Source organism: Trichechus manatus, unplaced genomic scaffold (genome assembly GCF_000243295.1).
Source record: "Trichechus manatus latirostris isolate Lorelei unplaced genomic scaffold, TriManLat1.0 scaffold00002, whole genome shotgun sequence".
NCBI classification, from domain to species: Eukaryota; Metazoa; Chordata; class Mammalia; order Sirenia; family Trichechidae; genus Trichechus; species Trichechus manatus.
This window is the reverse complement of record NW_004443938.1, coordinates 41092964-41107094: the sequence shown is the minus strand read 5'-3', so window position 1 is coordinate 41107094 and position 14131 is coordinate 41092964. Positions and strand designations below refer to the sequence as shown.

At 37.6% G+C, this 14131-nt stretch overlaps 1 protein-coding gene across 1 annotated transcript in view; it reads right to left on the bottom strand.

Moving 5' to 3' along the window:
* LOC101352933 (pantetheinase-like) overlaps positions 1-14131 on the bottom strand; it is a 45887-nt gene that overhangs the window by 1411 nt on the left and 30345 nt on the right. Inside the window, 4 exon segments of the mRNA XM_012554894.2 lie at positions 327-497; positions 8585-8943; positions 10025-10316; positions 11005-11197. Of these exon segments, the coding sequence (XP_012410348.2) occupies positions 327-497; positions 8585-8943; positions 10025-10316; positions 11005-11197 (1015 nt within the window).

Sequence of the window (14131 nt, the reverse complement as noted above, 5' to 3'; positions counted from 1 at the left end):
GAGCCTTCCTCTAATGGGCCTGCCCCTAAAACTACTCTTCTTCAGTCTCCTTCCTACTTGATAGAACTTCAACAGCCCAGCCTCCTCCCATATTCGACAAAATAAATGTATTTCTCTTTATTCTCAAGGACACATTAATTACTATCTTAAGAATTTCCAGGCAGGAAATTCAATCTGCTCCGTGTCCTTGGTGATCCCCAAGGCCAATTTTATCCTTCTCAAATGGGAGTTTTTATCATATTTTTAAGCTCTTGGGCAGGTTTTGGTCTTAAAATGTGCTTTCGCTTAGGTGAAATTAATTGCCAATATCAAGCACACGTTCTTACCTGAAATTCTCCAGGTGCAAGCTGAACTTCACTCAGCAACACTTCAGGGAAGACATACTGGGTTCCAAAAGTACCACTGAGAGAGAACATTTCAAACCTGGTGGAAGCTGCTTCAACTGACTCACCACAGGTTTTTAAGTTAGTTGTTCCACACTTCAACATGGTACAAATCTACAGGAAGTAAACGCAAAACAGTAAGTCATACCAAAGGCAATTGGCACACTCTAACGACCTAGAGAAATGCCTATGCCCTTTATGTAGTAAAATAATTTCACTTCCTAACTAAATTAGTCCAATTCATTGGTAAATAGCTAATGAAACTAGTAATAAAAATAAATGAATTCAGAATGCAGTATTTCCTGCAGTTCACTGGTAAACAAATTAACCACATAAAGAACCAATTACATCTTTGGCCTGTCTCCATGGACAACTCTACCCTCATTATTCTCAAGTTATCAATGATTTTACTTGTTAGAGTATTCAATTTGATAAAAAGCTTTTTAACTTAGACACTAGTTCAATCTCCAACCTATTGCCTATTGCATAAAATGAGGGGATTTTAGATTTGGAAGAGACCCTAGCAATGATCTAGAAGTATCCTCTGATTCAGAAAAGTCACATACTTTGTATCTGAGCAAGCATTGAAACAGTTCCCAGCTGAGTTCTTCTTCCACTACGCTACATAGCTATTTGAATGTAAAATCTAAATACATGAGTCACCTCACTATGTAAATACAAAGATCTATATCCATTCAACTCCATCTGTACAGCATCTCCCATTTCAAGCCTATTATTCCAAGCTACCTTCATCTCTTGCCTGGTTACAGCAATAGCCTCTAAGTGGTCTCCCTGCTTCTACTCTTGCAGGTGGAGGGCAAGCACTTCAGGGCAAATGTGTCAAGAGGAGAAAGAACTTTCAAGTAAATGTTGTACCATGAACACATACTTCTGCTTTGTTCCATTGAAACCTACTGAAACTGCTGTAATTTTTCAACAGATACAAACCCACAAGGACGAAGAAAACAAGAGGATAGAACAGAGCAACAATTTTAGAAGCTGGAATATTGATGGAAAACAGGAAAGTGATTTAGTAGACCTAAGAAAGCCAAGACCTAAACCGGCAATGGGGAAAGCCAAGAATTAACCCCAACTGCACTGCAGAATACACAAAAGACTCTATTTCTGGAAGCACCAGGAATGGGGGATGGAGTTGGGGCAGATGTAAGGAAAATTGATGAAAAGTTGTTAAGAATTTCTTAGATGCTGAGTTACTCCCATGGATGGAGAACTGAGCCTCCTATACTCCAGTAAAAGACTGAGAATTTATTTCCTGGAGATAGGAAAGCAGATGGTCTTTAGACTGAAGTTTGAATTACATAGTTGAAGAAGATTAAGTGAATGATTCAAACTGAATATTAAGACTATCTGTCCTATACTGCTTCCCCTCTGTAAGGCTGTTCCACACTTGACTCCCAGATTGCTGACAGCAAGACATTATCCTTCAGGAGTAGGGTTGGCAAGTAAAATGCAGGATAGGACATCCAGTTAAATTTAAAGTTCAAATAAACAACAAATAACTTTTTAGAACAAGTATGTCCTCTATACTGCATGGGACATACTTACATGAAATTATTCATTGTTTATCTGAACTTCAAATTTAATTGGACATCCCACATTTTATTTGCTAAATCTAGCCATACTAATCAGGAAGGAAGTTAGGAGAATCTTCTCTGGAAAACCAGATCATCTCAAGAGGAAATCATTAAAGATGCTGACCTCAGGAATCCTCCCAACAAAAGGCTCAGCCAGATTACCTTACTGTGAAACTCAAAGTTGGCAAGTACGACCCAAATGCTCAGAACTTTCAATCAGTATTTGGTATTCCCAAGTGTTAAGAATAACAGAAAAGTTTCTAACATGAAAGAGAAAGCAGAGCAAACAGATAAAAGTAACTTGAACTTAATAGAGACTATTCAGGGCAACAAAACTTCCAGAAAAAAAAAATCCTTAATAGCCTCAAAGAGGTAACAGAAAATACTGCATCCACAAAATAAAATTTTTAAAAAGTATACATGATGTAAAAATGTGGAGGAAGATTCAAAAAGCAAAAAATAGCTCTTAGAAATTAAAAACTTGGACAGGAAAGCTGGATGAAAGGAAATGGAGAACCCAAGGTCGAGAAGGGGAGAGTGTTGACACATTGCAGGGTTGGCAACCAATGTCACAAAACAATAGGTTATTAACTGTTTAATGAGAAACTAATTTGCTCTGTAAACCTTCTGGAAGAGGCTGCCTAGGCCCGGCTCAGTATTATTTCCTCCCATTGCTAACCACCACATTGTCTCATGATTTTTCCCTCTGGTTCCAGTCTCTACAAAAAGGTTTAAGATTAACCACTGTTCCTCCCTGGAGGGTGGAAAACAAGTGATAATGATCTAAGAATGAAAAAACAAACAAAGCACCCATCTTGTGACAAGAAAAAGCAGGATGTCGCCAGATAACCTCTAAGAATACCAGTAGAAGTTTAACTCATCTAAGACATCATCACCTCAAGGGGAAACTACCACAAAAGATCCATAATCTCGTCCCTATAAAAGACTTCAGCCAATCTCCAGTTGGGGAAATGGGTTTTTTTTTGGAGGAATCTATTCCCCTCCGTCTTCTCTATATCAATATATAATAAACATCTTGCTGCTCACCTCACCCCATCTCAGAATTGGCTATTGGGGCAGGCGGCTCCAATCCGCATTATTGCAGTAACGCTTCATCTAAAGCACAGTAAAAATGAAAAAAAGAAATTAAAAGCATGACAGCAAAAATGAAAAATTCAGTGGAAGATTTGAAAGATCAAGAAGAGGAAATATCAGAAAATAAAGATGAAAAACAACAAAGAAAAGATCAGAAAATTAAAGGGTCAATTCAAGAGGGACAAGACACAAATAGAAGTCCTAGAAGGAGAGAAAAAATAAAATGAAGGAAAAAAAACTCGGCGAGCTTTTGGGGGAGAGAGAGGGCAGATGAGGGAGGAATGTCACATATAAAGAATCAGAAATTAGAATAACTTCAATATTCTCAGAAAAACATAAGAAACGAAGAAATAATATCTTCAAAATTCTGAAGGAAAATTATTTCCACTCTGGAATTCCATATTTATGGAAATAATTTGAGAGTAAACGTATTTCAGATATGTAAAGTCTCAAAAATACCTGCATTCCATTCACTCTTTTTCAGGAAATGGCAGACAACAACAACAAAATGTTCATAAACCAACAAGAAAGGTATGGAATAAAAAACAGAAAATCCACACAAGAGATGGGTAAAGAAAATCTTCCCCACTGTGATGAAGGGAGATCCCAGAATGACAGCCATGTTGTACCAGACATGGAAGGCAGCCTGATCAGATTAGAGCAATGTGACTCAAGAGAGTCATATCAGAGAGTGTGCTTCAACAACACAAAGGAGTAAATTAAGAAAGAAGGAAGAAATCATGGAATTCAAATCAAGAGAATTCCTAAGATGACATCAAAAGGAATTCCAAGTTGATAACTATACAAAAGACCTAGAGGATAATCTAGTCCAGAAAGAGGAAGATAGTTTTCCTAAACTCTTTTAACATGATGAAAATAACTTTGTGGGAAAATTGTTGAGATACTACTGAAAGGATGGGAAATTTTAACAAAAGAGTCAAGGAAAATTAAGTAAATAAAAAACAAGGTAATTAATAAGTTCAGAAAAAACAAAGAAAATGCAATCTACACTCTTCTCTGAATGATGTTTGCATAGTCATAAACATATAAACACTGCATATTGATACAAAGAAGTCCTGACGGCGCAGTGCTTATGAGCTTGGCTGCTAATGAAAAGGTCAGCAGTTTGAATCTACCAGCTGCTTCTTGGAAACTCTATGGGACAATTCTACTCTGTCCTATATGGTCACTATGAGTTGGAATCAACTTGATGGGAATGGGTTTGTTCGTTTGTTTTTTAATTAATACAAATAAAAACATATTGGAAAGATAGTAGAAGGGAGAAGGCAGAATGAAATAGCAATCTAAATGTTCATCTACCAGAGTAGAAACTAAAAAGATAACTGCTAACACTGACGATTTTTTTTTTAAAGCAGTATTATTTAGGAATATGGAAAAGTGTAAATTTCAGAAGAATTAGATAAGAGTCAAAGTGCACCTGGAATAAGGAACGGAGTCGACTACAGAGGGAACCACTGTTTTATAAACTTTTAAAAAGGAGAAATAGAACCAATCCAGGTCATAAGAAGGGATAGAAAGTTTTACATATGAGAATAAGTAAAAAGGTAAAAGGGGTGAATCTGGACTAAAACTGATTAATAAAACACAGCAATGTTATTCAGAAATATAGAGATGTCTGAATTTCAGAAGAAAAAGCTAAAGGACAGAAAAGTGTTCGCCTCCAGAAAGAGCGATTGGATGTATTGGGGAGGGAACCACTGTGATATAAGCCTTTAGTGCTATTTGTCTTCTTAAATATGTGCATGCACTACTTTGATTAAAATTAATGAAAAGGGGGGAGATAGAACCAATCTAGGTGATAAGTGATAGGACATCTGGCGTATGAGAAGGACTAAAGGAATAAAGGGATTGAATCAGGAGATACTTGCAAATGAATTCAGATTGTGAACTTGAATAATAGAGCCAGAGTTTATGCTAGTGAAACCTGGTGGTGTAGGACTGATGATTCACGCAAAAAGTTAGGTTTATTTTTATTAACAATGATAGTATCAAAAGTTAACATTTATTGAGTACTTTCTATGTGCCAGACAAAGTGGTAAGTACTTTATATTTATGGATTAAATCAAATTTCCTCAAAACCCTATAGACCAAACCCAAAACCACTGCCACTGAGTCGATTCCAACTCATAGCGACCCTATAGGACAAAGAAGAACTGTCCCACAGGGATTCCAACAGTGTAATCTCTATAGAAGAAGACTGCCACATCTTTCTCCCCCAGAGTAGCTGTTGGTTTCAAATCAATGTCCTTTTGGTTAGCAGCCTAAGTCTTTAACCACTGCATCACTCCCTGAACTAGCTTAAATCAAAAACCAAACCTCGGTTCCAACTCATAGCGACTCTATAGGACAGAGTAGAACTGCCCCATAGGGTTTCCAAAGAGTGGCTGGTGGATTTGAACTGCCAAACTTTTGGTTAGCAACTGACCTCTTAACCACTTTGGTTCTCCAATTACGTGCTCTAATTGAACACAATACTTTTCCTTTGCAGTGTTTGTCACGCTAAAATTAAACAGTAATTTTCTCAGTTTTTTGTTTCATACCTGTTTCCCCATTAGATTTAAACTCTACAAAGGCAGTGATCATATCTATCTTGCTCATCTTGATAACCCCGGGCACTAGCAAGTACCTCAAACAAAGCTGGCATTACAAAAATATTGTTGAAGGAAAATCAATCCACATCTCTTAGATGAGGAACCAGAAAGGCTGAGGGATTGGCTCACAGCCAGGTGGCTACTACGTGATGAAGGAGGGATTCACCTGGATTTTCTGACTCCAGATCCATGTTGTCAATACATTATCTCAAGCCTCGGTATCTAATTTTTTTTTTCAGCTGTTTTATCCTCAATTCCTTATACTGCCAGGGAATAGGTTTTACACTCTGAAAGGCCTAGGAGCTGGTGATTTGAATGACTCACCTTGGTAGAAGGATACGGGAAGGACAAAGGGTGCAGATAATAGTCTAAAGAGGAGAAGATCCTAAGTGCATTGGGTAACGATATAACTTCATTCCTTTTTTCACTCCTTTCTTCTATTATTCTTTAAAATATTTAGGTTGATCCCTCTCCCAGTCCCCTGCAGCAACTGCTCCAAATCTTTACTTTCTTCAAGCTCCTTTAGTCAGCCTGTTATCACTTCCTACTTTCTAAAATACCACATCTTCCATCTTTCCCCAATTTCGTAAAAATTGTTTTGAAAGTATGCATATTTGCTACAGAACACTTGGAGAATCTGTGAGGCCAGGTAGGGGTTTATTTCACATTCACCTTATTTCTTCCTCTTCTCTCCCTTGGTTAGGAAGTAGCATTTGGTGGTAACAGAGCCATACTAGCATAATATATCATCAGAGTTGGTCTATGAAAGATTATCAATACAATACAATGCCAAAATCTCTTATCCTCAATTCCCAAATTCAAAATTCTCTGAAAATAAAGGATTATTGTAATTTACTTGGCATTGAAACCTAACCTGAACTAACATAAGGTTATAATATATTTATTTAAGCAATTCGGGTGAACATTCCCATGCTTTCCAGCCGAAATATTAACATGTTTGATACTGGACACTGCCTGAGACTCCTCTGGTTATGCCAAGTAAGATGTACCATTGTCTTTTTCAAACTGGAAAACTAACTCCAAAACATGTCTGGCCCTAATGGTTTGGTTAAAGGACCATAAACCAGTAATAACCAACATACAGCTTTGTTTTACTAGAGCTCATTACTCTTTGAAGAATTCAACAAAGGTAAATTTCCTCCCAACAGTGAGAAGAAAGCTACCACTGCTCTGCCCACGTGATGCCAACACACTGGGGGAGGCAGAGAGACAAGACAAGACTGAGGGATTGAGAAGGAAGGAGAGTGTGAGGAAGAGCTGAGAGATTGTTGTCTTTTTTAGTAATTAACTTTTTTCATTTAAAAATATATCACATGTAAATTTTGAATGAGAAATTAACCTGAGCTGTAAACTTTCACCTAAAGCACAATAAAAAAGAGAAAAATAAATAAATAAAAATATATCACAAAAAATTTAAAAAATCACAAGTTTAATTTAAAAAATGTATATATCAATATATTATATGGTAAAATTTATACGGCAATAAATATTTTCCTACAACGTATTTTATTTAACTAAATTCCAATTGTTGGACCCTTTCCACCTGTGTTCATGATACCATTTTTTTTCCCCTTTCCTCCAGTACCTTGAAGCATTGATTAAGAGTACTGATTCGCCTACATTTTCACCCTTTTTCTCTTTTTTACCCTTTCTCTGAGGCCTATAATTTAGCCTTTCTCATTTGTTGAAAAAAAGAAAAGAGAAAAAAAAAAGTTTCCTAATCATGAGTCTCTGTCTATTTTGTCTTACTCTCTTCTTGTTTCAGACACAATTTCTGAAGAAGACATATTCACTTACGCTCCCAGCATCCTCACTTCCCTTTGACTTTTCAGCCCACTATAATCGGCTGTCTTTCTATCATTATGAGTTAGGTCAGCCTTTTTAGTGAAGAAAACACTTGAGGAGTTCCATGAAAGATGAGTAGGTGGGGGCATCATAGATGAAGGAAATAACCTGGAAAAACATCCAGAGGTTCTATACATGTTGACACGTGGGGAAATGTCTCAGTATCACAGGAGCCCAGGGCACGCATGGGCGTCAGCGAGAGAAGAGGCTGAGAGAGGCCACACATCAAGCTCTTAATGTGTATTTTCTATTAAGAAATTTGATTTGTTAACTAGAAAACAGGAATTTTAAGCAAGACAGTGATATAATCATAAACGGCTTTTAGTGCTCTTGTAATTGTAGTATAGAGAATGGACTGGATAGAGCTGATACTGTTAACAGGAAGCTCAGTTAGGAGGGTATTCCAATAATCTGGAGGAGATAGAATGGGAGCCAGACCAAGCAAGAGAAGAACAGGAGAGAAACATGGAGACCACTGTGAACTTTTTCTTGGGAGTTGTATCTCATCATACTATAACCATTCCTCCTTTATGTTGGAGGCTATGGGATATCTGAATTATTACAGCAATAAACATTTCTACTGTACAACCTCAGAGGTCACCTCTACCTGTCTCGAGGAGCAAACTTAGTGTCAAGCTCTGTATAAAGCAGGGCGGGCACTAGTAAACACAGGGAAATGGCTAAATTTGTTCAGACAGGAGATTTCATAGGTCAATTATGTATTAAAATTATCTATAATTTGATTAGGGTATTATTTTAAAAACTGAAATACCAGATAAATGTTCTACCTTTTTCCAACGAGTTTCAAATTGGACTGACATCTAGGGTTATCATATTTAGCAAATTAAATACAGTATATCTGGTTAAATTTGAATTTTAGATAAACAACAAATAAATTTTCAGTATAAACATGTCCCAACCTGGGGGACATACTTACACTAAAAAAAAAAAAAAGCGCCATTTATCTGAAATTCAAATTTAATTGGGTGTCTTGTTATTCTGGCAACTCTCCTGCCATTAAAACATGCATTACATGTAGATAAAAGTTTCCTAGAACAGTGTGTAGTCCATCAAACACCCCGAGGGCATAAACTTGATCTGATCCCTTCTCAGACATCTTGTAGCTTAGATGACAACAGTGGTCTCTGTGACAAACTGTATAATTTCCTGTGACTCCTTTGAGCTCCACAAAGGAGAAAGCATCAAAAAAAACAGTGCCTTCAAATTCCTGGTTTCCCATTGAGTGTGCTTCTATACTGCTGGCATAAGAAGACCAATTCACCACACAGCTGTATGGATGGGAATCCAGTTGGGAGAGAAGGATTTTTCCCTCCTCTGTCTTCATATCATAATGAAAAGCTCTCGGAGAATCTGGTGCATAGATGCTACTTTCTGCAAGGGATAAATTGGAAATGTTTTTTTGAAATAGGAAAGTGAAAAGTGACTTTATAGTGGCTACTTTTATTTTATACTCACATTAACATCTTACTGTCTCTAACATGGGGTTGCTATGAGTCAACAATTACTCAACTGTACCTAACAACAACAACAAGATATATATTTCAGTAAAACATGCTTATAAGGGCAGACAGGTGAAAGGAAATCTGGTAGAGCGAGGCGTGTAGAAGCTAAAGAAGAGGAAGTTTCAAGTAATAAGTGGTCAAATTTGGGAAAAAAAAGAAAAAATGGCATACATTCAAGTTGAATTTAAAAATAAATAAACCTACAAAATTAGCTTGATGTTGATTCTATAGTATCCCACCAGATAAATATGCAAAAATTAAGAAATTAAAAGTTGGAAAACACTTATTATATTTAAGTGTTTAAGTATTAAAGAATATATGTTAACTAGGGGAAAATTTTTTTTGTTTATTTTTGTTGTTGGTGGTGTTTTTTTGTTTTTTGCTTTATTACACCAAATCTATTGTTATGGACTGAATTGTGTCACCTAAAAATGCGTGTCAACTTGGCTTGGCCATGATTCCCAGTATTGTGTGATTGTCCACCATTTTGTCACCTGATGTGATTTCCCTGTGTGTTGGAAATCCTACCTTTATAATGTAAATGAGGCAGGATTAGAGGCAGTTATGTTAATGAGGCTGGACTCAATCTACAAGATTAGATTGTATCTTGAGTCAATCTCTTTTGAGATATAAAAGAGAGAAGTGAGCAGAGAAACAAGGAGACCTCATACCACCCAGAAAGTAGTGCTAGGAGTAAAGCATGTCCATTGGACCCAGGGTCCTGTGCTGTGAAGCTCCTAGACCAGGGGAAGACTGATGACAAGGACCTTCCTCCAGAGCTGACACAGAGAGAAAGCCTTCCCCTGAAGGTGGTGCCCTTAACTCAGACTTCTAGCCAACTAGACTGGGAGAAAAAATATTCTGTTGTTAAAGCCATCCACTTGTGGTATTTCTGTTATAGCAGCACTAGATAACTAAGACAATTGTTAACATTAAAACTCAAACATTACCTGTCATTTTCATCTGGGGGTTATGTATTTTAGCTGCAAGGAAATTGACCCCCATGCACACAGCCCAAGCAGAGTGGAATTCAACAGCTGATACATGTGGCAAAATATTCACCCAAGCCGTCGAGAAGAGTATGGTGTCCACATGGAAATCTTTTACCAGGGTCACAGCAGGATCATGGAAAAGTATATCAAAGCAGGTGAAAATGCCAAACCTCCCGAAGGTGGTGTTGAAAGTCACAAACTCAGGCTTTTCGGGTGAATTGAATAGATCTTTGCCAACAGAAAGGTTTTGCTGTAATAAACAGAAGAGGAATGCAGAAAAGGAAAAAAAAAGGCTTTTAGGAAGCTGACCCTGAACATCGCAATGTATAAACTAGTGTAAATTCACATCTATTAGTTGGCTCATGAATTGGTGGCCAGTTTCAACTCTGGCCATCATCTTCAGAGGCAAAGAGCAGTACGTTAGAAAATCAAAGGCTACTCAGTTCAAAAGGAGTCTTAGGTTCAACCTCCACAATTAATAGATAATAAATACGTGGAAATTCTTATTTATAAAGACCCTTTTGAATCTTACAAGAATAAGAGCAAAACAGATAACTTCGATTTTCCAAGAATATGTTAACTGTTTCTGGTGGCCAGGAGGTTTTCTTTACTCCTTTCATCTCGAGATCAATTCTACCTAGTAAAGATTCTTTTTATTCTCGCTTTGGCTCATTGCCAGGGCATATTTTTAAAAGGACGAAGCCCAAAACGTGACTTTACCTTTCAATGCCAGTCCCTCCATGGCTCTCACACACTCTTAATTGCTCTTAAATGCACAGTATACTTCTGGAGGATCTTTATAGGATCTTACCTGACCTAATCATTACTGTCTATGCTTTGTCTCTGCTCCTAAAGTAAGCTTTTTATCACAATAATGATATTTTTTTCTTCTAGCTCACTTTATTATGTAAAGTAAACTATTTGCCAATTAACTCTACCTTATGATAGCGTGCCACCAATCTCCCTTCAGAATCAAACACCACATCAGTGTTGTATTGGTAACAGCCATCAGTGGGTCACTGAGGGTCACTGGCATCGCATAGCTTCTTGTCCCCAATATTTGCCACAACGTAGATAGAGTTCTTCTTGGCCAAGCAGCTGAGTCTTTCTTGCACTGGTGGGTGGCCAAATCTGGTATGTGTTCACAGGACAAGGAAAAAATAAAAAATAAAGCTTAGCTTTTAATGAAATTCATAATTACAGTTGCCTAATTATGTTATTGTTGTTGTTAGGTGCTGTCGAGTCAGTTCCAGCTCATAGGGACCCTATGAAAAACAGAACTAAAGACCTTATGAACAACAGAACAAATCACTGCTCGGTCCTGCACCATCCTCATAATTGTTGCTATGCTTGAGCCTGTTTTTGCAGCCACTGTGTCAATCCATCTCGTTGAGGGTCTTCTTCTTTTTTCCTGACCCTCTACTTTACCAAGCATGATGTCCTTCTCCAGGGACTGATCCCTCCTGATAACATGTTCAATGTATGTGATACATGGTTTCGCCTTCCTTGCTCCTAAAGAGCATTCTGGTTGTACTTCTTCCAAGACAGATTTATTCATTCTTTCGGCAGTCCATTGTATATTCAATATTCTTCGCCAACACTGCAATTCAGAGGAGTCAATTCTTCTTTGGTCTTCCTCATTAACTGTCCAGCTTTCACAGGCATACAAGGCTATTGAAAACACCATGGCTTGAGTCAGGTGCACCTTAGTCCTCAAGGTGACACCTTTGCTGAAATTTTCAACACTTTAAAGAGGTCTTTTGCAGCAAATTTGCCCAATGCGATGAGTGTTTTGACTGTTGCTTCCATGGGTGTTGATTGTGGATACAAGTTAAATGAAATCCTTGACAACTTCAATCTTTTCTCCATTTATCATGATGTTGCTTATCGGTTCAGTTGTGAGGATTTTTGTTTTCTTTATGTTGAGGTGTAATCCATACTGAAGGTTGCGGTCTTTGATCTTTATCAGTAAGTGCTTCAAGTCCTCTTCACTTTCACCAAGCAAGGTTGTGTCATCTGCACATCGAAGGGTGTTAGTGAGTCTTCCTCTGATCCTGATGCCCCTTTCTTCTTCATATAGTCCAGCTTCTCAGATTATTTGCTCAGCATACAGACTGAATAGGTATGATGAAAGGATACAACCCTGACACACACCTTTCCTGACTTTAAACCACGAAGTATCCCCTTGTTCTGTCCGAACAACTGCCTCTTGATCCATATGCAGGTTCCTCATGAGCACAATGAAGTGTTCTGGAATTCCCATTCTTCGAAATGTTATCCATAATTTATTATGATCCACACAGTTGAATGCCTTAGCATAGTCAATAAAACACAGGTAAACATCTTTCTGGTATTCTCTGTTTTCAGCCAGGATCCATCTGACATCAGCAATGATATCCCTGGTTCCATGTCCTCTTCTGAATCTGGCCTGAATTTCTGTCAGTTTCCTGTTGATATACTGCTGCAGCTGCTTTTGAATGATCTTCAGCAAAATATTACTTGTGTGTGATAGTAACGATAATTTCTGCATTCATTTGGATCACCTTTCTTGGGAATAGGCATACATATGGATCTCTTCCAGTCAGTTGGCCAGGTAGCTGTCTTCCAAATTTCTTGGCATAGACAAGTGAGCATTTCCAGTGCTGCATCCATTTGTTGAAACATCTCAATCTATATTCTGTCAATTCCTGGAGCCTTGTTTTTCACCAATGCCTCCAGTACAACTTGGACTTCTCCCTTCAGTAGCATCAATTCCTGATCATACACTGCCTCTTGAAGTGGTCAAACGTTGACCAATTCTTTTTTGTATAGTGACTCTGTGTATTCCTTCCATCTTCTTTTGATGCTTCCTGCATCGTTTAATATTTTCCCTGTAGAATCCTTCACTATTGCAACTCGAGGCTTGAAATTTTTCTTCAGTTCTTTCAGCTTTAGAAATACTGAGCGTGTTCTTCCCTTTTGTTTTTCTACCTCCAGCTCTTTGCACATGTCATTATAATACTTTGTTTTTTCAAGCTGCCCTTTGAAATCTTCTGTTCAGCTGTTTTACTTCAGCATTTCTTCCATTCGCTTTAGCTACTCAACGTTCAAGAGCAAGTTTCAGAGTCTCTTCTGACATCCATTTTGGTCTCTTCTTTCTTTCCTGTCTTTTTAATGACCTCTTGCTTTCTTCATGTTTGATGTCCTTGATGTCACTCCACAACTAATCTGGTCTTTGGTCATTAGTGTTCAATGCGTCAAATCTATTCTTGAGATGGTCTCTAAATCCAGGTGGGATATACTCAAGGTTGTACTTTGGCTCTCTTGGACTTGTTCTAATTTTCTTCAGTTTTAACTTGAATTTGCATATGAGCAATTGATGATCTGTTCTGCAGGCGGCTCCTGGCCTTGTTCTGACTGATGATATCGAGCTTTTCCATCGTTTCTTTCCAAAGACGTAGTCAATTTGATTCCTGTGTATTCCATCTGGCGAGGTCCATGTGCATAGTAGCCTTTTACGTTGTTGAAAAAAGGTATTTGCAATGAGAAAGTCTTTGGTCTTGCAAAATTCTATCATGCAATCTCCGACTTCGGTTCTATCACCAAGACCGTATTTTCCAACCACCGATTCTTCTTCGTTTCCAACTTTTGCATTCCAGTCACCAGTCAGTGCATTCTGATTGCATGTTCAATCAATTTCAGACTGTAGAAACTGGTAAAAATCTTCAATTTCTTCATCTTTGGCCTTAATAGTTGGTGCATAAATTTGAATAATAGTTGTATTAACTGGCCTTCCTTGTAGGCATATGGATATTATCCTATTTCTGATAGTGTTGTACTTTAGGATAGATCTTGAAATGTTCTTTTTGACTATGAATGCAAGGCCATTCCTCTTCAGCTTGTCATTCCTGGCATAGTAGATCATATGTGTCCAATTCAAAATGGCCAATTCCAGTCCTTTTCAGTTCACTAATGCCTAGGATATTGATGTTTATGTGTTCCATTTCATTTTTGATTATTTCCAAATTCCTGAATTCATACTTCGTACATTCCACCTTCCAATTATTAATGGATGTTTGCAGCTGT